Below are 26,539 nucleotides of genomic sequence, written 5' to 3'. Positions count from 1 at the left end.
GGGCGGAGCCAGGCCAGCCGGGCGGCGCAGCAGTTCCGGACTCGCCTCCCCGCCGCCGCAGCCGCGCTCTGGACCCGCTTGCCGAGGTCGCGAGGGCGGCCGAAGGGGCGCCCAGGAGCCCGTCGCCATGCAGCCGCCGCCGCGCAAAGTAAGTCCCTGCGTGCCGGGCTCGCGGAGGAGAAGCCGGGGAGGGCCCTCCTTGGCACCCGGGCACAGTCGGGGCCGCGGGGTCCCCGAGACGCGCTCTCCGCCCCCAAGTCTGAAAGGGCGTGCGCCCTTGAAGGGGGCGGCTTCCTTGGCAGCGCCGCGTCAGGCTCTAAACTAGGGGGCCCCCAAACTTTTGGGATCCTGTGGGCACATTTGGAAATCTAATAAGCTCTTGCGGGCGCCACAAACGACCCATTTCGCAGAAGGAGAAAACCGTGGGGATGTGCAGAAGCTCCTCCCAGACAACGCGGGAGGGGGGCGCATCTACGCACACCTCAGAACAGATGAAACACAGAGGAAGGCGAAGGGGCAACCCCCCCAAAACAAGAAAGCAAACATTAGTTAGATATAAAAATTGGGCAGGGGCTTGGCTGGTGATGGAGGGGGGTCTTGGTGGAAGGTGCCACAGTGCCTGTAGGAGCCACATGGAGCCCCCCCTCTAACCTCTTGGACTCTTCCATGCATCATAATTCCTAGCCTTTGTATTTAAAGCCCTTAGCATCCACTACTTTGTCATCCTTGCAACAAGCCTTTTGCAGAGACTGAGAGGAGGAGTGACTTGCCCAAAGCCACTTACTGAGTTCATGACAAGCAAGATTTGAGCCAGGGGCTTCTAGACGCTATTGCTACACCTGCTCCATGTGGGTTGAGCTCCTGGAGCTTCTGCCCACTGCTGGTCCCTGAGGGCAGCTGTTACTGGGGTCCTGCTGGTCCTCTTCCCACTGCCTCTGGGTTCGTAGTCTTAAGGTTCCATTCCTGTGCAAAATAGGGGGTTCCTTTTCCTTCTGCTCCAGGTGTGTATGCTTGTCTGCTCCTTGCCCTGTAGGAGGGCCTGTTGCCATTATAAGGTGCAAACTCTTTCTCTTCTGCAGGTTAAGTTGACCCAGGAAGTGAAAGTGCGCCTCATAGAGCAACTGTCGAGCCTTCAGAACAAGCAGCAACGGGAGCTGGAACTCCTAGAGGACATCAGGTAACAAACTGAAATTAGGAACTGGGCAAGCTCCTGAACAGGTTCCGCCACAGGCCTAAAGGCTACCCTTTCCCTCGCCTGTTAAACAGCCTAAGACAGCCTTCCTCCTTACAGACACTGAATCAGAAAGCAAGGGATGGAGATTGACCTCTTGCTAGTGGGTGACCCATGAACTTCCGAGAGCCTACTGCTCCTTATCCAAGAGGCTTAGCCTGTAAAGAGCATCAGCCTTAAGCTAGAAGTGTGGTTCACCTGCTTACATAAATCCAGCAGTCATTTGTGTTGATTCTGTACCTGAAGTTAGCATGTTAGGTTTCAGGGACTCTTCCAATGGATCAGTGGTTCATATTTAAAATGTGGGAATTACTGGACAAAGCAGAGTGGTGCTGAGTAGCATGTGCTCAAACCTGAGCCATTACTGTGCAAGATTGAGGCATCTCAGGGCCAACGAAAACAACAGCTGCTCAGTAGTCCACCCCCCTTTCTGCTGGAGGCCATGCGAGTTAAAATAATGTGAGCTGCTGGGTTATTAGGAAAACTGCTCAGTTCTTGCTCAGTTCCTGCTCAGAGGTCTTCTCTGGAATTTTCTGTCAGGAAGTATGACACACTAATTGTTGTTTCGTAATTATTACTACTTTGAACTTGTTTTTTAAAAGCATCATGCAATTTCTGAGGTTACAGTTGCAAGGGAGAGTTGGGTGCATGCTAGCTGGGCTTCCGCGGAGTCCCAGAGCTCTTCATCCAGCAGATCTTGAGAGTGAGATTGTTCCCTTGCCCTTAGATTCTGATTGTGCCAGAAGATTGGGCTGTGTGGTTATTCAGGGCCTTTGTCTTCTCCTTGCTTGCAGGTCCTACAGCAAGCAGCGATCTGCCATTGAGAGGGAGTACGGGCAGGTGAGACAATGCAAGGCTTCTGAGCTGCTTGCTTGAAATATGTTGCATGCTCCCATTAAATTGGGTGTAGCCAGCGACATATCATGGCGGGGTGGTGGTGGTGGATGTAACCAAAAAATGTCTGGCCTTAGTAGCGGCCATTTCCCCAGGGTTTAGAGCTCTAACTAACAAGTCGTGTCAAGAGATGGATACAGACTCTGCTTGTGCCATCCATTGTAAGCCAGCACTCTTCCCTAGCTGAAGGAAGTGACCCAGTGAGCAGGCAAGGATCATTTGAGCTCTTCCTTGGAGCTTATAGACCTAAAGAGCCGGCTGCAGCTGTTTCTTATTACTTTTTCTGCTTGGAAGTGGGCAGACGAAGAGTCAGCTGTAGCTGGAACTTGCACAGCAAAGGGTCTTGCAATCACTAGAAAAAGTTGAAGTAAGAAGTGGTACTTATCTGACCGTAGATCTAATTCCCACCTGGGCCATGTTTTGGAGAGGCCTCCTGGGTTACGCCCAGGCTTTGCTATCAAACCAACATGCCTTGAAGGCCTAACTTCCTCAGCAGTGGTGCTGCAACAAGCTACTAGGCTTTATGTCCTCACAATACTGAGTGTTGCTGACAGAATCCTACCCTTTAGCCTAATCTCTGATTCTCTCTTGGTTGCATCTGGCCACTGCACACATAGATGGCTTCGTTTGGCTGTCCCCACTGAGGCTTGGGCCATTATCTCTTGAAGTCCCAACCTGGGATTGCACGTGAGTAGGAAAGTGATCCCTTGGTGTATCATATCACTCGTCTGCATTTGATCTTCTGCCATCTTGTTGGACAGCATCCTTTTCATTCCTCCCCATTTGATTCTTGCGAGCCATTCACTGGTGTTGACAAGTGCGTTGCCATCCTCCTGGGGGGTTACATAACTGTAACGGGACTGGCCTTGGAAGGGTCCTCCCAGGCACTTTGCCTGTCTAGAACTGGACATGGAGGATGAGTTTGGGGACAAACATGCCTTTTAAGGTCTGATTCTCGTATTCAGCAGGATCGTGTGTTAAGAGATTTCTGGACTGCTGAATATTACTCCATCTAAAGCCATAACTCATATGTTGCATTTGAACACTTTTTTAAAAACAAGAGACGCCAATATGCACTTTCAAAAGCAACTCCAAAAGTCATTGGAGTAGAGAAATGCCAGGCAAGGAAATTGTTAATGACCTGTTCCTCTCTTCTCTCTTCTCTTCTCTTCTCTTCTCTTCTCTTCCTTTCTCTCCCTGCCCCCCCCACTGGCAATTTTTCTGGTTTAAAATAAACTAATTATAAGTCATATTTGTGTGTATGAAGTAATTCTATGCCTCTAGAAACTAGCCTGCCTCGGGAAAGGCTGGTTTTCTGTCTGCTGAAATAGGGGAGCATTTGAACATGCACTGCCATCTCCTGCTGCATGAACTTGTACATTTTAGGAAAGGCTTCGCCACATGATTCTTCTGGTCCTTTAAAGTTCATACCCTGTTAGCATCTACTCTCCTTTTGGGCTACCCTCGACATGGATTCACATAGACAGTTTGGGACTTGCATTTTCTGTATGGGAGACCCCATACAGGCAAAGGGGCTGGGAGCTGTGTGTGCCAATCCATCGCCAGGAAGTTTGCTTTTCAACAGCTTTTCCAAATTTGTGAACATTATTTTTAAGCCAAATGTGAAAATATATATATATATATATATATATATATATATATATATATATATATATATAATAATTTTCATTTATATACATTACAACAATGATTCAACTACAATTTTAACATTTCCAGCTTCGACTCCCTTCCCTCTCTTTCTGTGGTTCTTTACATTTATTTTCATCCTTGCCTGTCTTAATTTATTCATCTCATATATATTTTTGAACTGCAGGTTTTTACAATAATCCCGCCAATGTCTTGATCTGTTTGCAGATTATTTGTAAATACTCAATAAACCATTTCCATCCCTTTCTAAAAGGTTTGTTATTTTGATTTCTTATTCTTCTGGTAAGTTTCGCCACTTCTGTATACTCTATTAGTTTCTGTATCCATTCTTCTCTCGTTGGGACCTCTTCTTCCTTCCATTTTTGGGCAAATAGCATTCTTGCAGCTTAGGTAGTTCTGATCCCATAATTCCCAAGAGAAAAGCTTCTGGTTTTTTACAAATGTTATCTTAAACATCTTTTTCAATTCATTATATATCATTTCCCAGTAAGCTTTAACCTTATTGCAAGACCACCACATATAGAAAAAGGTACCTTCTTTATCTTTACATTTCCAACATTTATTTGATTTTGATTTATACGTTTTTGCCAATCTACTAGGTGTTAGGTACCATCTATATAACATTTTCATATAATTTTCCCTTAAACCATAACATACTGTAAATTTTATATTCATATTCCATAATTGTTCCCATGTTTCCATTTCTACGTTGTGACCAGTGTATCATTGAAGATTTCACTTGTTCGTCCTTTGTCTCCCATTCCAATAACATTTTAGACATCACTTTAACATTACAGTTTAACAGGTCTCTCTCTAGTTGTGATAGTTGTTCCCCAAACCCCCGCTTCATATCCTTTTTAAATACTTCATTCAAATGATTATATTGTAACCATGTTGTTAACACCCCAATAAATCTTTAAACTCTTTTAACTCCACCCTCCTCTCTTAGCAAATTACTAAAAGGCACCCAACTTTCCACCATATTTTTCTTTTTCACCGCTACGGCTTCCAAAGGTGAAAGCCAAAGTGGTGTTTCAGTCTCTAATAAGTTTTTTTATATTTATCCCATATTCTATACATTTCCCCCCTAATTATATAGTTTGTGAAGCCTTTGTGTACTTTCGCCTTTTCATACTACAAATAAGCATGCCAACGAAAAATATTATCATGACCTTCCAAATCTAAAATATGCGGGTTCTTGAATAGCAACCATTCCTTCAACCAGCACAGACAAAATGCTTCATAATATAATTTAATACTTGGCAGGGAGAAACCTCCTCTCTCTTGCGTGTCTATTAGTATTTTATATTTTATTATTGTTTTCCCCCTAGCCAGTTGGGCTCCAGTGACGGAGGTGTTTGAAAATGCTGTGCCCTTGGTGTTTCAAGATCAATGTGGTCCCTGTAACACAGCTGATGACTGGGCAAAATGTGTGGTTTTAGATCAGCTGCATTTGGCTTGCGAGTCTTGCAGGATGGGACAACCACTGACAGTGTTTCTCATGCAAGGGCTGGCATGGTGCTGACTCAGCACTGCTCCTGTGGTGCACCTCTTTGCTACTCCCAGTGCCACATGGGGCTTGTCAAGCAAGCAATTACCATATGTTTCGCCCTATTGGGCGCACCGGCCCATAGGGCGCACCTAGTTTTTTGGGGGGGAAATAAAGGGGAAAAAATGTATTTCCCCCACAGGCACGGGGCTGGGGCGGGGGAAGCCCGAGCTTCCCCAGAACCCAGCCCCCAGAACAGGCTGCTGCCCGCAAGCCTTGCGAGCCCGGCGGGACCTCCCGCCGGGCTCACAAGGCTTGCGGAGAGCTGCCCGAAGCCCGGGGTGCACAGCGCCACGCTCCCCGGGCTTCGGGCTGCAGGCAGCTGTGCGCAAGCCTGCGGAGCCTGGCGGGAACTCCCGCCGGGCTCCGCAAGCTTGCGGAGAGCTGCCCGAAGCCCGGGGTGCGCTCCACTGCGCTCCCCGGGTTTCAGGCTGCAGGCTGCTGTCCGCAAGCCTTGGGAGCCCAGCGGGAACTCCCGCCGGGCTCCCAAGGCTTGCGGATAGCTTCCTGAAGCCTGGAGAGTGAGAGGGGTCGGTGCGCACTGACCCCTCTCGCTCTCCAGGCTTCAGCGAAAGCCTGCATTCGCCCCATTGGATGCACACACATTTCCCCTTCATTTTTGGAGGGGGAAAAGTGCGTCCTATAGGGCGAAAAATACGGTAAAACAACAAAGCCATCATGCATGGGGGAAATTGGTTGCATGAACTGACTCTGAGTTACTGTCAGGAAACCGCAGTATTCTGAACCTTGGACCAGTGATAACTTTGCCTTATGCTGTTTTGAGTTTCTGAGCACACCTGCGTTCAGGTTTTATTTTAAGAATTGGATGTGCTCAGTCAACACACTGAATTCCTGCAGTCCTACACCATGGATAAGGAAGGCGCAAGCACATTCCAGGATGTGCTTGACCCTGAGCATCTTCCGAGAGATGAGAGCACCTGCTGTTCAGCAAACCAGAAATATCGGAAGCTGCCGTGTCAACATAATCCTGGCTCTTGGGTCTTTATCAGATGCTTGTTACTTTTATAGTCTTCTCCCTTAAGTGGTGAAGATATTTCCCTATAGCAAATACATATAAAAGAAGTGAAGGAGAAGAGTTAGGACAAAATCTTTAACATTTATGAAAAATGGATATTGCCCCTTTTAGGTGATACTTAACTGATGGGAGGAAAAGAGGCGTCTGATAATTAAGTAGCGCCCCTGTTCCCATGACCAAAAGTGCAATATTTTCTTGTCAGTTAAAGCAAATAAGAAGGGGGTGGGGAGGACAAGTCTTTGTGCATTAACTGGGCAAAGTGACAAATGGTCAGTTCACAGGAATTGTTTCGGCCATACCATTTCTATTATTCTTTGCAAATAAGAGGACTTGCGTCCCAGGAAAAGGCGTTTCCAGAGAGCCAAATTTTGTGCTGTATTGGTCCATTAAAACAGGGGTGGATAGAAGGGAGGTCAAGATCTACTGGAGAAACTCTGGGTGGTTTGCAGTAGATTGCCAATGACGTTTGAGTTCCAACTGTTACAGCAACTTTCCCCCCAAATTAGGATGCTTTGGGGCATAGGGGAAACTAGGAATGGGTTTTTGTGTGAAAGGACTGTGAGCTCAGTTTTGGTACTATGTATAAATTCCTGAACTGAGATGTGCTCAGGGGGCCCAGGTACCTAGTGCGTGGGTGTCCCTCTTTCTAAGTGTATTTTTGGTCTTTGTTGGAAGCAGCCCAGAGTGACTGGGGAAACCCAGCCAGATGGGCAGGGTACAAATAATAAATTATTATTATTATTATTATTATTATTATTATTATTAGGCACTATTTTGCACTTGACCCCAGCTGGTAGATGTTGGTGGGGTCTCACACAACCTGCATTCAAACCATGGAAAAACAGAATGCTCTGAATGGCGAGCAATTAATAACGTTGTCCATGTTTTTATGCAGTCCTACTTTTCTCTTAGACGTCAGTGGCGCTGTGGGTTAAACCACAGAGTCTAGGGTTTGCCAATCAGAAGGTCGGCAGTTCGAATCCCCGCGACGGGGTGAGCTCCCGTTGCTCAGTCCCTGCTTCTGCCAACCTAGCAGTTTGAAAGCACGCAGTGCAAGTAGATAAATAGGTACCTCTCTGGCGGGAAGGTAAATGGCGTTTCCGTGTGCTGCTCTGGTTCGCCAGAAGCGGCTTAGTCATGCTGGCCACATGACCCGGGAGCTGTTCACCGGCTCCCTCGGCCAATAAAGCGAGATGAGCACCCCAACCCCAGAGTCGGCCACGACTGGACCTAATGGTCAGGGGTCCCTTTACCTTTACTTTTCTCTTACGAAGTTCACTGCAAATTAGCATGGTTCCTAAGTGGCCTCCCATGCAGGCAGTGGCCAGGCCTGCTTAGCTTCAGCCGTGCTTCCCAGGCCACCTATAAAAAAGAAGATAGTTGCTGATAATAGCTAATGGAGCCGGAGAATCTCCACACACACAACTCCCGGCCTCCTCCTCTTCTTCTTGGGACTGCTGTGGAGAGGAAGAGGCAGCTGCTGGAGGCCAGTCTTACATCTGCAGCTCAGCAGGGAGGCCACAACAAACACCCTGGGTGATTCATCTGCTAAGTTTTCTCATGTGGGATGGGGAGGGATACCCAAAAAGAGCCAGTGGCCATATTTGCAGGAGCTTTCAGAGAGAGGGAGGGCTGGCTTGTGTTGTTGTTTTGTTTTCAACTACTCTTCATATCCATCTTGCAGACTTAACATGGGTGGAAAGGTGGGGCACAAAATGTTTCAAAATAAATACACTGTATAAATTTACAGGCATTGCAAAGGCTGGCAAGTCAGTACCAGAAGAGAGATGGGCAGCGTGGCTGGAACGTCGCCAGTGACTCCAGGTGGGGAATTGGGCTTTGTGGCGATAGGAGCTGAGCTGCCTTGCTTATTGGGGAAGGGGCTCGCCTGGCTTAGCAGCTGGAAAGGATAGCATTTGAGGAGAAGGGGGACATCTTAGTCTTGTACTCATCTCCCAATCTTGGTGTTCAGCTGAATCCACCTCTGATTACTGCTGTTCTCAAGGGTAGGCCAAATAGCAATACCACCGTGTTTAATTACATGTGTATTTGGTCATGTACATGGGTAGGCAAACTAGGGCCCGGATCTGGCCCAATCGCCTTCTAAATCCGGCCCGCAGACAGTCTGGGAATCAGCATGTTTTTACATGAGTAGAATGTGTGCTTTTATTTAAAATGCATCTCTGGGTTGTTTGTGGAGCTTGGGAATTCGTTCATTTCTGCCCCCCCCCCCAAGGTCTGAGGGATAGTGGACCGGCCCCCTGCTGAAAAATTTTGCTGACCCCTGGTCATGTATATGCCTAGGGAAATGTGGCTATTGTTGCTTTAAGTGCCCAGCTCTTTGAATTCAAAGAGCCTTTCTCTCTCTTTTTTTTTCCAGCTCCTTAACCTATAATGTTGAAAACCTCTTAGCAGAAAGTGTGTGGTTTTTGATATTGCATTGTGGCTTTATGCCTTTCTTTAATCAAGACATCTGTCAATGCAGTATCTGTGCTTGCCCTTGAATTTTAGTGCAGGAAGCAAAAGTGCCACCCGGATTACTTTCTTCCTCATTATTACTTGGGAGGAAGGAGGCTCTGTTAGCTGGAAAGCAAAGAAAGCAGGTGGGAGGAAGTAAAGAAGCAGCGTTAAGCCATCCTTCCAGGGAAATGAGGATGTGGGTGCAACAACTGGACTCAGGAAATGGGTGGAAGGATGTGTGGAGCAAGGTGGGAGAAGCTGGCAACTGGAGCACACAGGCCTGGCAGAAAAACCAGGCAACTGAACCATGACACAGTGGATGCTGTTGCCTTGTGTTGTTGGTCTAATGCAGCCATTCGATAGAGCTTCCTCAAATTTAACCCCAAGGCAAGTTCTAAGAATCTTGGAGGATGTTTTGTGGAGAGAGAAGCTGATGCAATGAAGCCCAAGCTCTGAGCCTGGATGGGACTTTATACTCAAAGAGCTCAGGAAGTGGTTTTAGCACTTCAGGAGGCTGTCGATAGATACCACTGTGCACATAGTCTAATGGGGACTGGGTGCTAATCAGCAATTGTTTAGAAAGATGCAGCTGGCCGGTCTGTACTGCATATACCATGCTGCTTAGTGCAGTGGCTGTCAGGAAATGAAAAGCCCTGGTGTTCCTGGAGGACAGAGGAGTCCTCAGACCTCATGAAGTCAGAAGCAGGGGCTGGTGAAAGCTGGTAACGCCTTGACCTCCTCTAATATTTCTGCAGGAGTGTCTTTGGAGTCTGGAAAGGTGTGATCGATGGCACCGTCTCTTCTGGTCAGTCCAGGCTGGCTGCCTCCGATAATTATCGCAGTGTGAGCGCAGAGGCAGCTAAAACCGCTCGTATGTCAAAAGAACACTTGTTCAAAAAGGTACTTTTTGGGTGGGCTAGGAGGGTCCTAGTAGCAAGCCTTTGGGGACAGAGAAACCGTGATTGGCTCTGGATGGGGAGGGGTCCTTGAGACTCCGCTAAGGGGTTGAGCAGCAGCTGGCAGAGGGCAGGATGCTGAATGTCGGACCACTTCCCCACCTGCTCTCCTAGGGCATGGACCAGCTACTGAATATCCAGACTGAACTGCTGGAGACGGTGAAGGAAGTCAGCAAAACCAAGAAGCATTACACACAGATTGAGCGGTCCAGTGAGGTAGCCAGAGAGAAGGCTGCCGATGTGGATGCCAGGTGAGCCCCCGGTTCCCTACCCACCAAGCAGGGGAATCCCAAAATGTGAGTGCCAGTGGGTCCCAGTGCACCCTGTTGTTCTCGCAAGTCTCGCATGGTCTGGGACTTAAGATAGAACTTTCCAGAGCTGAGCATCACTTGGTGGTTCACATCCAGGGGATCTGTGGAAACTGATGCCTGTCCTTTCCCTCCCCTCCACAGGCTCAGGAAGAGTGACCACGGCATATTTCACACGAAGGCCAGCTTGCAGAAGCTCAGCGCCAAGGTCAGAGGCCCATCCTGCCACGCCACTGGGACACTGAAGTGGGTTACAGAGGCCTGAGGGATGCGCCCGTCGCACAGCTGGCAGAGAGCTTCCCGATGTGGGGTGTGGGTTTGGTAGGCCTTTGAAATGTTGAGTGCATGACCCTCTGTTCCTCTCATTGCAGTTCGCTGTGCAGCTGGCAGAGAATTCACAGCAGCTGGTGGTGGCACGAAATGAGTACCTCTTGACTCTGGCGGCTGCAAGAGCCCACCTGGAGCACTACATCCATGTGGAGCTGCCTGCTGTTTTCAAGGTAAGAGCTCTCTTCTTACACTGCACACCTTCTCCTCTGAGGACAATTTTGCGGACCTGGGCAGCTTCTTGTATAGCTGTGGCAGGCCATAACTTTGAACAGGAAAACTCTTACTTGAAGGGACAGTGGTACACAGCTTCCTCTCCACCAACACACACTCCCCTAGTTTCCAATTTCACCTTCTTGCAGCTGTGTCCCTTAAAAAAAAAAGGTGGGGAGAATTGCATGTTTTTTAGCCTTCCCTTAAATGCTTGGATTGCTTCCTACTGGAGTCTTTTCTTTTGCTGCGCAGGATTTTAGCTTGAACCAAATTCTATTTCCCAGTTTCTTGCCAGTCCCACAAATATCTTGCCTCAAATAGGCCCCTGTTTTTCTCTCAAGGAGTGCAGGGAGTTGCCTCATTTTGGATGACTCTGTGCACTGCAGCAAGTTTGGGTGGAATCATCTCTCTTCTCCTACGTGTACCTCTGTCCTGGAGGAGCCTCCCTTCCTGTTCCTCTTCTCACTGTGCACCACCCAACCTGTTGGATCTGTGTTTTGTCAGATGCTGGATGGTGACCTTTATGAGCGGCTCAGAGACCAGCTGACCCTGATCAGCAAGACAGAGCTGGAGGTCTGCCAAGGCACACAGGAACTTTTCCAGCGTGTTCTAGGTACATCTGCACAGGTAACAAGGCGCTCATAGGTGACTGTGTTTCTAGGGGTCTGTAGGGTATCCCCAAAACTGCTGTTCTCCTATTGGGAGAAAAATACAGGCATATTTTTACATTTGATGTTTTCAGATCTCCTCCAATAGAAATCCCTCTGTGACTATTCTAAAGCTTTCTGAAGAAGAAGAAAGGTTGAGAAATACAATCATGGATCTCCAGTGTCCCTTCTGTTTTGGCCCTTATTCTCTTGCCTAGCAAGTTTGGACTTTCTTCCCCCACCTTACATGTCACGGTTTAGTGTTGCTGTGGAACAGCCATTCCCCAAATGAACTTGTGGTAGCCCTAGGTCTTCGTTTCTGAGTTAAGCAACTAAAAGTGCTTTTCTTTGGGACCAATCTGAAGAAAATGATAACCACCTTGTTAGACCTTCTCTACCTTTTTGGGGAATAACCTGTGAGCCCTCAGAGCCTACCAGCAGGTGGGATAGGGTTGTCTCTTAAGCTTTTCCAACCTCCTGAAGCCCACCAAGCTGCACAAGATTTCATCTGCCTCTGGTGCCCTCTTGGTGTGTGAATTGTTGGAGGAGCAAAAGACTTGTATGGTGGTGTTGTGGAGCTCAGTCAGGAAGAGTAAAATTTGGGACTGGGTGTAGGGAGCACAAGCAAAATTAAAGAAAAAAAGATGGTAACAGACGGGCCACAGAGATCTATAGGACAGGGATGGTTGACGGATGGGATAAAGAGAAGCCTGCAGAGAAAGAGGAGATTGCACTATGGGATGTGGAGAGAGGAGGAGCACCTGAGAGATTGTGGGAGCAGGAAAATGTAGTATAAGAAAGGTGAGTAAAGGGTAATGGGTGGAGTTACAAATACCTTGAGGACCACCGACCTGGACCTTGTGATCCTTATTTGAGGCCCTCCTTCATGTGCCTCCTGCGCTAGAGGTCCAGAGGGTGGCAACACAAGAATGAGCAGTGGCGTAGCGTGGGGGGTGCAGGGGGGGCTGGCCGCACCGGGCGCAACATCTGGGGGGGGCGCTCTCCGCCTCCGGAGTCGCCGAAGAGCCTCGGGCGCAGGCTGTAGCAGAGCCCCATGTCTCGCGGAACCGACGAGCTGTGCGTGCGTCCGGGCTGAAGGCGGCAGGCAGGCAGCGGCTCTCAGTGCTCGCCGCGGTCCCCGCGCGCCAGGGCCGTGGAGGGCGCGCCAGGCAGCCCCTCCTCACAGCCCCGCCGCCGCTGCTGCTGCTGCAGCTGCTGGGCCATGTTGCATTTTCCTCGCCTCTCTGCCCTCCTCCTCCTCCGGGCAAGCGGCGTCGTTTGGGCGGCAGCGCCAGCGGCAACTCGCCTCAGATCACCTGACACGGACCTGCCGCCGCCGCCGTGGCTACCTTACCGTAAATACCCCAGCCCAGGCAGCAGCAAGGAGAAGCTGGCAGCGGCGGCAGGTTAGGGGTTAGGGGGCGCAAATTACTTGCCTTGCCCCGGGTGCTGACAACCCATGCTACGCCGCTGAGAATGAGCCTTTTCTACAGTGGCTCCCTGTCTGTAGAATGCTCCTCCTCGGGAGGCTCACCTGGCGCCTTCATTACATATCTTTTTTAAAAAAATAATAATATTTATTACTTTTAAAGATTACAAAAAAGGAAAAGAAAAGAAAAGAAGACAAGAGAGAAAAAAACAAAAGAGAAAAAAAGCAATACAATACAATATATAAACAATACAAAACACAACCTAAACACATTAAACTGAACACATTAAACTAAACTAAACAAAATCTTAACCCTAACCCTAAACAAAACAAAACAAAAACAATTTAAAAACATACATCACACCTTTTCCATACTCTATCATTCCCTTGTTCCCTCGACCTCCTCTCACCTCCCTTTTTGTATTCCACTTCTATTAATTGTTTCAGCAAATCCTTTCCATCTTTCTCTATTTTCTATCATATTATAAATATCTCAACATATTTTTAACCTTATTTTCCATTAAGACTAAAATACTTATATATGCTTAACTCCTTATAACATTTCTGCTAAGGCCATAAAATTTCATTCCACCATTTTTCTATCACTCATTAATTTTACAGTATTTCTATATATAAACTTTAAAATTTCCAATCTTCTTCCACCATCTCCTCTCCCTGGTTTCGGATTCTGCCAGTCCTTTCCGTCAATTCCATATAGTCCATCAACCTGGAGATCTTACATCCGAGGCTCTTAACTCTTTTCCAGGTCCCTTCTGCAGGTCTTCTTCATATTCTTTAATGCTAAAGAGCAGATCTCGAGAAGACTCCAACCTAACAATACTTTTATTCCTTCTGGACAGGTCAGCCAAATTTCCATAGTTGAAGCTAAGATCCATAAAGTGTTTCAGGACATGTTTCAAGTTTCCTCCAAATCCAACGGCCCCCAGAACTTCAATCTCCTCCAGACCCAAGTCCATGTCCCAAAAGTTAGTTAATCCCTGCATAGAGGGATCTTTCCAACTTTCCCGCCTTCATTACATATCTTCAGGTGCCAGGCAAAAATGTTTTTCTATAGCCAGACCTTTGGCTGAAGAACATTCTATGGCCTTTTAAATGTGTTTGTAGGAGGAGGGGTTGTTGGTTTGTTTTTCTGCTATGTATTTTGTCTTCTCATTATATATTTTTTATGGTTTAAATCACCCTGTGCTCTTTGAATGAAGGGTGGTATATAAATTTAATAAACAAGTAAACAAATAAAATAATTACAGAGATATCATTTACTCAGGCAGAGAAAAATGAATATACACTATAAGCACAGAGATAAAAGAGGTGGTGCCAGATAACCAGATAAAAAATAGAAAATACTGCATCAAATACGGCAGAAACACTTTTCTGAGACCAATGTAGTCTGGCTCTCTTAAGGATGTAAAAATCTACAAGTGGCCCTTGAGTGATTTGAGTTGGGCCCTCAGATTTAACTGATGAAGAACGTTGCAAATGTGCACTTGAAATGCGTGTTCGTCATCAGAATTGTGTTTGATAAAATAAAATAAATAAATGCTGGACCACTGAAACTTTGGACAAGGCAGCTCTTTGGAACACAGAAGCAGCAGAGACCCTGTGCCAGCAGCATTTCCTCCAGCAAGGACAGGCTGGCGGTAGGGCAGTGAAGGCAGCTTTCTCTCTCACTTGCTTGGCATCTCTCAGACTTTCTTTTCTTTCTGGTTGTTCTTGCAGGTGTGCCAGGAGCAGAATCTCCTCCACTTCCTCCAGGATAATGCTGCATTTTCAGCGATGGTCATGCAGCCCTTTCAGCCGGCAGGAGCTGACCAGGTGGTAAGAAAGAAGCAGGTCCTCCCCAGCCCTCGCCCAGGAGGAGAAGGGTGTCTTCGGACAGGGCTGCTAATAGGCCTATTTCTTTCCAGACTTCTCTTTTGCATGAAAGTGGCAGCAGCCTTGGGGAGAGCGGGTTAGAGAAGGAAGCACGTCGCTGGGCCGCTCGAGCAGCCAGAGATTACAAAATAAAAACTGTCAGTGAGCAGGTGAGCAGCCAGGCTTTATTTCCCAGGAAACACTTCCCATGTGATAGGACTTGTCCATGAAATTAGAGAGAATAATCCCGTTTTTCTGGTTGTACTTTTATCTTCTGCATTATTTGGGTGGATGGATATGAACTGGGAATAGCATAAAATCCTGTGAAGAGTTAGTGTCTGGGGGCAGGGTAAAATGAACCCTTGTCTTCACCTGTGAAGAAAAAAATCAGTTCTCTTCCTGCTTAGATCAAGAGAGCAGGGTTTTTGTGGGGCCCCAGTCTTTCAGGGCCTTGTGGTTGCTTGCACTGGCAAGTCCCTTTCCTTCCCTTCCCCTTTGGGCAGTCTCCTTAGAATTGGGGCCCTTTTTCCCTGAAAGAGGAGGAGCAGCTGTCAGAAATGGAAATGGAGGTTTCCAGGCAATTTCCCCTCCCCCTCCTCTACTGGATAAAGCTTTTGGATTTCTGGAGCTGGCAGAGGAGAATTTAGCAAACTCCTTGGAGTCCAGGGGATGTTTCCCCAAGACACGAGCCCAGCCAGTTATTCTGTTCTAATGATTTTTTTCACTCTGAAAAGAAGAACAGACTTCATCCTGTTTAATGATTTCACCTCAGCAGCCACAAAAAAAGTTCTATAATTTCATTAAAGAAGATGTGGCCTACTACAAATTTTGACGTTTCTGTGGCCATTCTAATTTCAAAGGCCAAAGACTGGCGCAAGGTTTCCTTCAGGATTCCTGAGACAAGAAAACAGAATTTGCCCTGAAAATGTTGCTGGATCACTTAAGTATTCAATATTGGGTTGAGCAGGTTCTTCAGAGAATGGAAGCCAGGAGGCAGCAGGCCCCTGAGGCAGAGATGACCACCATGGAGAAGAGGATGGAGGAGATAAGAGAGAACCTACGGAAGGCTGAGGTGCGTCTGACTGCAGGCTGCCTGTGCATTTTCCAGAGTGGTCAGCAATGCTTGTCTGTCTGAAGCTGTTGGCTTTGTGCCATCGATATCCCTTGCGGGCTCCCGGCATTTGTGTCCTGTATGTGTGCTTTCTGGTGCTTTTGCTGACTTGACGGCAAATATTGCAGGAGTGAAAGGAGCAGGCTGCATTGCCCAGGAGAAAAATTCCAACTGAAGGTAGCCAGCCCGTCACCCCATTTGACTGTATTTTATAGCCAGGGGGCTAGAATCTCCATGCTGTGTAAAGTTTAACTTGTTGAAGAGGTGAAATATAGGCAGCATCCCAGAATAAACAGGTTAATGCATCATCATATTGAGACTTTGATGTTTTATCCTTTCTGATGCAGTTAGCCAGTCACAGGTGGATCTACGTTTGGAAAATGATTTCCGCCAGCTTCTCATCTCCATTGCTCTGCCTTGTGTGTGATAAATCAGATTTCAAACAAAAGAAATTTCTGATCTTTTATCGAGGGAAAGGAGGGTATAAGATGCTGTGGAAAGGAGGGTGGGCGAATGCATGGAGAGGCTCAAAATCAATAGCAGAATTAGATTCCTAGGTTCAGAACATCAGGAGGTACTGTTGCATTAGATTCCTAAGTGTTTTGCAGGCAAACATCATGAATGGCTCCTGGCCAGCATGTATAAAGTGTGCATTTTAGGTGTAACCAAGAGCTTGTAGCGTCCAGTGGGATTCTTGCCTTTTCTTTTTCTTTTTTTGGACCGACTCCTACGGTCAAAAAACAGAACCCCAGACAGAGGGGTAGAGAGGAAAGCTCCATCCAGTGGCATTGGTCCTGTGTGTATACGTGTTGTGGGACTTTGCATTTAAAAAAGAGAAAGGAAAAGAAGGTTGGGTGGTAACTGAGGAGGGGCAGCCTTCTACCCTGCCTTTGCTGCCAGGGCATTGGCTTCTGGCTGTCATTCAGAGGGTGGCATTCTTGGTGCTGAATGGCAATCCTAATCTGCTAACTGCTGCTTTTCTCCATTTGAAAGACCAGGCTTGTCATTTCCTTTGTTCTGCTTGTGGCTGGATGTGACAGTTGTTTGAGGATGGAATTGCTGATTCATTGCTTGATCACAGGACGGTTCTTGCCCTCTCTTTAGATCAGCAAGGTGAAGGCAGAGGCACGGCTAGCCCTCCTGCGTCAGGCTGGCCTGGATGTCGATACCTGGCTGGCAAGCAGCATGGGGCAGGTGCTGGACGAAATGGAGCAAGAGCGGCGGCTCAGCGAAGCTCGCAGGTCTGAGAGAGGCTCCACTCCGACGGTAAGCGTTGCCTCTCCCCAAAGATCAGCTCCCAAACCCTTGGAAAGAGCTGCGCCCCCACCCCACGCCCTGTGCCTGTTGCTGCGTCATTCAGACACGTCCTTCTGTTGCATGGGAAGAACACATGGAAGAGGCTTCTGTGCGGTTGGCGGTACATCTGAAAAGGGCATCTTTGAGACACTAGTTTCAGGGAAAGAGAGACTCTTTAGCCCAAGGGCTGCAAGGAGCTTTTGAACTTGTCTGCATTCTCTTGCCCAAACTGGGACCATTCCCCCCGCTTGACTGAAATCTGTCTTGGGGACAATCTGGGCAATAATAATAATTTATTATTTATACCCTGCCCATCTGGCTGGACTTCCAACAAAATATTAATGTTTAACAGACCACTGTATTTTAAAAGCTTCCCTAAACAGGGCTGCCTTCAGATGTCTTCTAAGTCTGGTAGTTGTTCTTCTCTTTGACATCTGGTGGGAGGGCGTTCCACAGGGCGGGTGCCACTACCAAGAAGGCCCTCTGCCTGGTTCCCTGTAACTTGGCTTCTCGCAGTGAGGGAACTGCCAGAAGGCCCTCAGCGCTGGACCTCAGTGTCCGGGCAGAATAATGGAGGTGGAGACTCTCTTTCAGGGCAAATATTCCCATTCCCCATTCTCTTTGTGATGTGGTGTTTCCTTGGAGTGGAACCCTCTCCCCCCACCCCCAATGATCTGAGATGCTGTGTCTTTGGCCTGGAGCTGCCTTTTTTATATTTGATTAGCCTGTCATTTTAGCTTCCCATAGTTGACAGTCATAAATCTTCCATCAGGCAGAAGACTTTGATCTTGCTGAGTTTGATGACTATGACGACAACACGGAACTGTTTGAGGACACAAGGCCAAGTCCAAGCATGGTTCGTGCTTATCCTTCATCCTGCAGAGTATTTTTCCCATACCAGGTAATACTTCTTTTCTTCTCCCAAATATGAATTGCTGCTTGCAGCATACCCTTCACAATAATTTATCATTACAAAGCTCAAAAACCACTTCTAGGTGGCTTTTCAGGGGCTTCAGCAAGGGCACTGCCAGAATTTTGGGGTACCTTAAGCAAGAGACTCTCCAGCTGAGCTTCTTACCAGCAAGTGATGTAAACAATAACAAACAAAGGGAGTAGAGCTGGGAAAATGTGGTAGATGTTTGCTAAATGTCTTCACTCCCACACATACCTGGATTCTGACAGTGATTCCTCATGTCTTACACTGTACCTGGAAATCTCAAACAGTGGCACATTTGAGACATAACAAACCACGGCTTCATGATGCCGGAATGAGCATAATAATAATAATAATAATAATAATAATAATAATAATTTATTTATACCCCTCCCATCTGGCTAAGTTTCCCCAGCCACTCTGGGCGGCTTCCAACAAAGATTAAAAATACATTAAAACACCCGTCATTAAAAACTTCCCTAAACAGGGCTGCCTTCAGATGTCTTTTACGGATAAGATAGCTGCTTATTTCCTTCGCATCTGAAGGGCACCACTACCGAGAAGGCCCTCTGTCTGGTTCCCTGTAACCTCACTTCTCGCAATGAGGGAACTACCAGAAGGCCCTCAGCTCTGGATCTCAATGTCCGGGCTGAATGATGGGGGTGGAGATGCTCCTTCAGGTATACAGGACCAAGGCCGTTTAGGGCTTTAAAGGTCAGCACCAGCACTTTGAATTGTGCTCAGAAATATACTGGGAGCCTGTTGCTTTCATGCATGGGGAGCAGCCTTCTGGTTTGCCACAAACCATAAGCAGAAGCTTCTAATCTCCTTTCCTCGCCCATGAAAGGAAGAAAAGAACCTTATTCCTCTGAGGCTCATGACTACTCCTTCTCATGGTGAGAAACCATGGCTGGTCACTGATGCCTGAGTAAGTCATCAGTGCTGCGGACTTTGTTGTGACTCTACGTGTGTTCTTGCCTGCCAGGCCTGCCAATCAGACGAGCTCTCCATTGCACAGGGTGAGGAGCTGGAGGTCATTGAAGACGGCGATGTGGAGGAATGGGTCAAGGTTCGTATAAGGAAACTGGGTCAGGTTCCTCTCTGCTATGGGATGTGGAAAAACCTTCCGTGAAAATCTGCCTCTAGGGTGCTAAGCAAGAGTATGAATGGGTGCTGAGCAACTCTGTAAGGCATGCTAGAGATGCTTGGACACATGGAACCATTGGGCGTCCCATCTCTGGCAGCAATGCCAGTGCCAAGATAGAAGCTGAGCACTTTGGACCTAAGAGAGCAGAACCCAGATTGTAGCCTTGGGGGAAGGCTGGCTTCTTGCAATCCTACCCACATGTTCCCCAGCCACATGTGGTAGGAACGCACCAGGGCAAGCTTGTTCAAATATGTTTCTTAGTGTCACTTCTCCTACCTGACTTCAGGCGCGTAACAGTGCAGGACAGGTCGGGTACGTCCCTGAGAAGTACCTCTTCTTTATGGATTCAGTAAGCAGGGAGCACCCAACCCCAGATGGGAATGCCCAAGAAGAGTCCTCTGATGTGGCCTTGGAGAGGGAGCTGACCAACATCATGAGCATGGGCCTGATGCTGGAGCCTGGAGGTGCGTCTTGCTGGGGTAGTGGGGGGGGGGGCTGTGGGGGCTGTGAGCTATTAGCAGAGGGTGCAAGTGCATGGTGGTGTCAAGATACAGGCCCGGCATAGCTTTTCTGCTCTGCCCGTCGGATCTCTTGTGATACAAATCCAAGGGAGCCTCTGCCCAACCTGGCTAGTGGAAGAGGGACCTGCCTGCACTTGAAAGGGTTCAGTTTATTTACGCTTTTTATCCTGTCCTCCCCCCAGCAGAGTATATGGCTGCTGATCCCACCTGCTTTGTAAGACCAGTTGTGTCCTCTGTTTGTTTGCAGCTTCCCTGGTGCGAGCCCTTTATGACTACGAAGGGCAGAGCTCTGAGGAACTCAGTTTCCCCGAGGGAGCCATCATCCGAGTGCTGCCCCGGGAGGAGGGAGCGGTAGATGATGGCTTTTGGAAAGGAGACTTCAATGGGAGAATTGGAGTCTTCCCCTCACTGGTTGTGCAAGAAATAACTGGCGCTCAAGAGGGAGCTGAGCAGGTGAGTCCCAGGGCGGCCCAGGAGGGGCAGAGCAGCTTGTCTGCCTCCTTATGGTTGGCAGGGCCCAGGAGTCCTGGTAATAGTTACTGGGATCCACAGATATGGACACCTCAGCACGTGCCCCTCCTGCCTCCAGGGAGCATGCCAAAGCACCCCAGAAGCTTGGGGCTGAGGAGGTACCGTATTTTTCGCTCTATAAGACACACCAGACCATAAGACGCACCTAGTTTTTGGAGGAGGAAAACAAGGGGAAAAATATTCTGAATCCCAGAAACCAGAACAGCAAGAGGGATCTGGCTTCTGGGATAGCCACGTGCAGCCTCTCCCGGGCAGTGGGAGAAAGGCTCCCCCAAGACCCACGCTCCCTTTAAAGAGCATGCGGAGCGTGTGTGTGGCTCTTAGGGGCTTTTCCCCGAGGAGGGAGGAGGGCAGCCGCACACACGCTCCATGCAGCTCTTTAAAGGGAGTGCTGAGCAGAGCCTCCCGCCTGCATTCACTCCATAAGATGCACACACATTTCCCCTTACTTTTTCGGAGGGGAAAAGTGCGTCTTATAGAGCGAAAAATACAGGAGTTGAGCAGTCATGCTGTGCTTCAGAGGTGCTCAAAGGGGAAGCAATCTCTGTTTTATGATCTAAGGATACTCATGCCTTGTTAATTTGGAGTCCACAATTTCTTTCTGGGTTTGGCAGCCGGGTATAAAGTTATTATCACCACCCCTGCCCATTCCCCAGCTAGAGAGGGGGCGGCATCTTGTTTTTGATGTCATGCTGAGCATACATCCAGAATACAGCACGAGCCCTCGGAGCATGTGCAAGGTGCTCTTTTCTTCATTGTTCTTCCAGCTTTTTCATGGCTGAGCCCTGCTGAGCCTGGTTCCCACTCCAACACAGGGTTGTGGGGACACACTCGGCCCACATTCATTTTTCCACTTGGTGTCTTAGAAGTTTGCTTCGCTTGCTTTGAGTCTGACGGCAGCTTGGCTTTCTTGTTTCAGGAACTGCTTTCACCATCTCCCCCAGCCTTCTCCCCTCCAGTCCTTGACCATGCATCTCCTCCAGATATTCTGCTAACAGGTGAGTTACTTGAGAAACCAGCACCTGGAGTCTTCCCCCACCCCACAAAAAATATGGTGGTTTCTGGAATAGTCTAGTTGTGTTAGAGAGAAGTGATGATATGTACAGATCTCTAGTATGCTGTGAAAACATGTTTGTGTTTCTGGAGAAGTGGGATTGAGAGAGAGAGAAAGAGAGAGAGACCAAGTTAAGGGCCAGGATGTCAGCAGTCTGTCGCTACTCTGCACCACACGAGTGTAGTCATTAATGTTTTTATGTGTTCCCAGGTGGCTGGCAAGGAAACGTGCAAGATTCCCCTGACCTGAACGCACCACGCATTCGCCCAGTAAGTTGTTTCCCATATGCCGTGATAGGGTGGCCTCAGTCTCGCTGTCCTTTATCCCCACCACTCACAAAAAAGTTCATTCACATATAAGCATCCTAGAATGCAAGTAGGTTATGATCTAATCTTTGGCGCAATTTCACTAATTATTATGAGCACATTTATCTCTCAGGTAGAGAAAAAAGGCAGAATATTCCATTTTGGCCAAAAAGGGAGTGCTCAGTCCTTCTAGAATGATCTTACACACGAGTGGGGCTTTGTAGTTAGCCTTGCCTGTTCTACTAGAACCTTAATAAGAATTTATATTTGAGAAACTGAATGTTTGAACCCACATTACAGGAGGTAACCAGAGTTTGTCAGTCTTCTGTTGGGAGGGAAGAAAAGTAGAGTGGGAAGATAAAACTTGAGGTGATGATAATTTTTATATCCCACCCATCTGATTGGGTTGCTCCAACCACTGTGGGCAGCTTCCAACTGAATATACAAAAACACAGCACAACATCACACATTAAAAGCTTCCTGATACAGGACTGCCTTCAGATGTCTACTGAAGGTTGTATAATTCTTGATCTCTTTGACATAAGATGGGAGAGAATTCCACAGGGCAGGTGCAAGTACCAAGAAGGCCCTCTGCCTGGTTCCCTGTAACTGCACTTCTGGCAGTGAGGAAACCACCAGAAGGCTCTTGGAGGAGGATTTCAGTGTCCAGGCAGAATGATGGGGGTGGAGACACTCCATTAGGTATACAGGGAGGCCATCTGGGGCTTTAAAGGTCAACACCAATACTTTGAGTTGTGCTTGGAAAGGTACTGGGAACCAATGTAGATCTTTTATTGTCACAGTGGCCATTCCCAGTCTCCAGTCTGGCAGCCACATTCTGGATTAGTTGTAGTTTCCAAGTTGCCTTCAAAGGTAGCCCCACATAGAGTGCATTGCAGTAGTCCAAGCGGGAGATAACCAGAGCCGGTACCCCTCAGGTGAGACACTGCACAGACAGGTAGGGTCTCAGCGGGCATACCAGATGGAACTGGTAGACAACCGTCCAGGACACAGAATTAGCCTGTACCTCCATGGACAGCTGTGAGTCCAAAATGACTCCAAGGCTGCACACCTGGTCCTTTAGGGGCACAGTTACCCTCTTGAGGACCAGGGGCTCCCCCACACCTGCCTGCCCCGTTTGCCGGAAACAGTACTTCTGTCTTATTGGGATTCAATCTCAATCCATTGACCACCACCCATCCTCCAACTGTCTCCAGACACTCACACAGGACCTTCACTGGTTCCAGTTTAAGCAGTAGGTCGAACTGGGTATCATCCACATACTGGTGGACACCCAGCCCAAGCCCCTGGTGATCTCTCCCAACGGTTTCATATAGAGGTTTTAAAAAACATGGGAGATAAAGTGTAACATAAATGTCAGCAATACTCCAGACTCCTTCTGATGGATTTTGAGAAAAACACTAATAGGGTCCTAAGCTTGCCCCTTTGTGGGCATAAGATGCAGTGCGAGAACTTTACACCCTTCAGAAATGCTGCCTTCCCCCGCCCTTTCTTTTTAGGTTCGGGCTCCCCCACCTCCACCATCGAAGGCTCCAGAAGATGACTCGCTGCCCAGCCACAATTAAGTCCACATCTGCCAGGGATTTGGCTTCCCAAGAAGGCTTGAGCGCTTTGGGGGCTGGTGGGGCCACAAGCAAATCCGTTTCTGCTTGGAGTTCTTGGGTGCCTCTGGCTGCTTTTGAGTCTGTACTCACATCTTCCAGCACCAGCAAGCTAGCAGTGGGACGGAGGTACTGAGAGGAGCATTGATGCTGCTGCTGCTGTTGCTGCTGCGATGAGCTTCTCTACCTCAGCACATGAGTACATGCTCAGATGGATGGACTGCACCAGAATGGACTTGCCAGGGAATGTTGAGAACAAGTTTGTCTTTTTCTCTGCACTGGGGTCGAGCCCCGCAGCGTAGGACCTAGAAACGGCAAGTTCTGTTGGCCTTTGCCATTCCTTGGACTGCTACTTGAGACAATGCCATGCATTTCCCTTTTTCCTGTTCTGTGGTTTGAGATGGGAGCAGGTCTCTCCCTTTGCTTTAAATGCTGCTAGCTAGCATCTGTCTGCACTTTGTCTGTCAGAACTATTGACAACGGCCGGGTCTGCTGCTCTTCTTGTAGCCAGCAGTTCTTTTGCTGCCCCTTGCTGAGTGAGCTGTTGCCTGTGCTGCATCCTTGAGAGGCAATAGATGGGCAGGTACTGACCGAATAAACAGACACCATTCTGCACGTCTTCAGCATCTTTAATAGGGTTAGTTTTTGTTTACACTGTACTTAAACATGAAAAGATGTAGGGCGAAGGCAGAGGTGGCCTTCGGTCATGGCTTAACTAGAACACAGAAGACTAGAAATCACAGGGTCTGGGGGAGTGTTTAGTTGGCTCATCTCGCAAGCCAGGTTCTGGTCTCCTAGCGAGGGGGAAAGCCTATCCGGAGCCACGAGAGTCTCCAGGATCTGTGTTGAGCAAAGCAGCCCCCACCCCCACCCCATGCAAGTCCCCACACATACCACATTGAGCCCCACAGCAAAGGAGCTCAGAGTTAGGTGCTATTTGGCTGCTTCAAAGAGGATGGTGTGGTTAGTAGACACTAGAGCAGGATATTTGCAAGGATTTATCACTTAGGGGAGTGCCTGTTTGTAAATATTGCGGTCTGAGGCAGAATTCACATTTCCTCTTGTGTAACTGCTGCTCCTGAGTTGTAATTCTAGCTCCTCTGATTGTCTTGTGTGAATGCTGGAAATCAGGGAGGTTACCCTGGATCCAGCTACCTGCCTAAATGCAGCCCCCAGGGCCACTGTATTCCCTAGTCAGGATGGGAGTGGACACTCAGACTTTAAGCCGGCTAAGCTGAGTCACAGCTACGAGCAGAGCAGGCAATGCCAAGGGCCTTCTCCCCTTAGTTCAAAACTCACTCCACCCACATTGGCCAAGTTCTCTTCCTGCTGTAAGCAGTAGCTGTATTTCATTTTTTAAACACTAATCGTTCACTCAGACCTGACTGGCATGCAGGAAAATGGGCTATTGCTGAAAGGGATGTGAGAAGGATCCTGAGATACACATCTGGGATTCTTCAAAGCACCGCAAGTTGAGCCCCAGCATGGAGAAGAATGGGATTCTTACCAGCTCAGGCATACCGGTGGGTCCCGCCACCCCACCCCACAGGTCGCATGGTTGCACACAGGGGCCTTAGCAAAGCTTTCAACAGAATGAGGTTTCAGCAAGGTGGATAACGCCACAACACGGTCCCGTTCCTGCGCTCTTCCGCTGCTGCTGCGTGAGTAGCTGTTGCAATGGGGATGAGGCTCTTGCCAAGTGTCATAGTTCTACTAGTGGAAGTGGCACATCCTTGCCAGGCGTGGTGTCGCTCTTCTGGCCCAGGCGTGACTCGTTCTGGCCGCCTAGTTCTTGCGAACCTAGTGTTGGCTCTGTGTGCATCTCTCTGCTTTGCAACCCTGAACGTGGAGCAGGCAGGCTCTGAAAAAAAATGTTGAAGGAAGGAGCGTGAACAGAAACGTCTACCAAAGGCAAAGGATAGTGGTAACTGCCCTCCATCTGGAAGCAGCCAGAGTTCCACTGCAACTTTTCACAAGGGGTTAAAAGCATGACTCCACAATGCAGCCCATAGTGGTAGGCCAGAACAACAGTGATGGAGGTGCCCCTCCCCCGTAGGTGGGCAGGAGGGGTCACATGCTCCTCCATCCTCCTGCCTCCTGAGCTACTTGGCTCGCTGTGGCTCATGCTGGAGCTGCCCTTGCTTGCTTTTATTACTGATGCTGTTCAGCACACACTTTGGCCGTTTCCCAGCCAGGGGCGTAGGAAGGGGAGTCCGGGGGTGCGGGTGTCATCCTTGAGGGGGGTCTGGCCTGCAGCGCACCCAAGCCACGCGCCTCTCCTGGGAGTGACGTGGTGGCTCGGGCCCCTGCGCTGCCCAAAATGGCAGCGTGGGGCTTGCGTGGGCAGCTTGCCATGCCGCCCCCCTGGGTGGATGGCCACGGCACTCCCGTGCGCAGATCGCCACAGCGCCCCCATGGGCAGCTCACCCCGCCCTCGCCACTCTGGGTGCCAGAGCAGCTAGCTACAACCCTGTTCCCAGCGCTGCTCACTAGTCTTTAGGATGGGATTCTCAATGGGAAGGGCTTCGGAGGGGGGGGGTCATGAGCAATACTGCCCAGCAGAACTCCTGATCTGTATCTTTGTCACCCCTGACAAGCAGAAAGGGGCTGACTCTTCACACCTCACTACCCCCTGGTTACTATTGCAGAGATCAGCCATGCAGTTGGACTGCCAAAAGTCAACTCCCAACCCCGTCATCTTCTGCAGTGCTGGACGCTGTATTGCCTGCGTCTCTTCCCAGCCCTTTCTCCGAGGAGTCCACAGCCAGCAACTGAACCATGGGCCTTGTCTGGACTGTACCTGCACAGGTGCTACAGTCGGGTCATTTAGGAGTAGCTTGCGTGGCTTGGGGTTATCCCACTCACAGCAGCGGGGTGGGGAGTAGAGGGAGAAGAGGTCACAGGGCAAGACTAGAGAGATCCCATCCAAGATCTTCTGGCTCAGCAAGTGGAGAATTGCCCTGTAGCGTGGGAGTTGTGGCATCACTTCCTGATCCTGCCCTCACTGTCTAGAAATATTCTTTCCAGTCAAATGCTAAAAGAGAGCTTGGTGAGCAAAGTCCTCGGGAGTGGGACCTGACCATTTCCCTCCTATTTTGTGTGGCAGTGCTAATCCTGCTCCTTCCCGCTCCCCAATCCTCCTGGCCGGTTCAGTCTTGGCTCCTGTGACCTTGTTTTGTTTTTGCTTCCATTGCTACTTGTCCAAGTAGATGTTTCCTCTCTCACTCCATTACAATAGGGCTGTATCTCCCCCCCCCCCCCGCAGTCATTGTTCCCACTGGGACACTTGAACCCTTCTCCGGGCGGGCGACATGGGTCTCCCTTTTCTCACACAGGGTAAAAAACTGGCTGCATGTTAGGACCGTGATCCCTTTCCTTGCCCTACTGTGTCTTCCTGTCATCCTCACCCTCCATCAAGAAAGGTTAAC

The 26,539-nt window shown here is 48.7% G+C and overlaps 2 protein-coding genes across 9 annotated transcripts in view; one reads left to right on the top strand and one right to left on the bottom strand.

Moving 5' to 3' along the window:
• FCHSD1 (FCH and double SH3 domains 1) lies at nucleotides 1–23,726 on the top strand. 3 transcript variants are annotated; one of them, XM_083624656.1, is made up of 20 exons: nucleotides 1–148; nucleotides 1,080–1,177; nucleotides 2,026–2,071; nucleotides 8,129–8,202; nucleotides 9,594–9,738; nucleotides 9,909–10,045; nucleotides 10,247–10,310; nucleotides 10,474–10,602; nucleotides 11,147–11,269; nucleotides 14,456–14,554; nucleotides 14,644–14,760; nucleotides 15,558–15,662; nucleotides 16,806–16,967; nucleotides 17,770–17,898; nucleotides 18,917–19,000; nucleotides 19,365–19,542; nucleotides 19,847–20,052; nucleotides 21,050–21,128; nucleotides 21,395–21,453; nucleotides 23,010–23,726. In XM_083624656.1, exons 1-20 carry the CDS (start codon nucleotides 128–130, stop codon nucleotides 23,073–23,075), a joined length of 2,121 nt encoding a protein of 706 aa, XP_083480782.1. In that variant the 5' UTR covers nucleotides 1–127; the 3' UTR covers nucleotides 23,076–23,726. The 3 variants fall into 3 exon arrangements, with proteins under 3 accessions (XP_083480782.1, XP_083480783.1, XP_083480784.1); XM_083624657.1 differs by having other exon boundaries at nucleotides 7–148; nucleotides 14,456–14,551; XM_083624658.1 differs by lacking the exons at nucleotides 1–148; nucleotides 2,026–2,071.
• Nucleotides 23,720–26,539, bottom strand: part of RELL2 (RELT like 2) — a 19,741-nt gene continuing 16,921 nt past the window's right edge. For all 6 annotated transcript variants that reach the window (XM_083624760.1, XM_083624758.1, XM_083624761.1 and 3 more), the window contains one exon: nucleotides 23,720–24,972. The gene's annotated coding sequence lies outside the window, so the exon portion shown is untranslated. The remainder of the gene's footprint in view (nucleotides 24,973–26,539) is intronic.

This window comes from Podarcis filfolensis (assembly GCF_964270895.1).
Source record: "Podarcis filfolensis genome assembly, chromosome: 7".
NCBI classification, from domain to species: Eukaryota; Metazoa; Chordata; class Lepidosauria; order Squamata; family Lacertidae; genus Podarcis; species Podarcis filfolensis.
Note: the sequence above shows the minus strand (reverse complement) of the source record. Positions and strands in the feature narration are given on the sequence as shown.

What these genes read in the sequence shown, in the direction of transcription:
- FCHSD1 (XM_083624656.1), top strand. Translation starts at nt 128, where the DNA reads ATGCAGCCGCCGCCGCGCAAA. An exon ending in TTGAGAGGGAGTACGGGCAG is followed by an intron (nt 2,072 to 8,128) that starts GTGAGACAATGC and finishes ATAAATTTACAG; the next exon opens with GCATTGCAAAGGCTGGCAAG. An exon ending in ATGTGGAGGAATGGGTCAAG is followed by an intron (nt 19,001 to 19,364) that starts GTTCGTATAAGG and finishes ACCTGACTTCAG; the next exon opens with GCGCGTAACAGTGCAGGACA.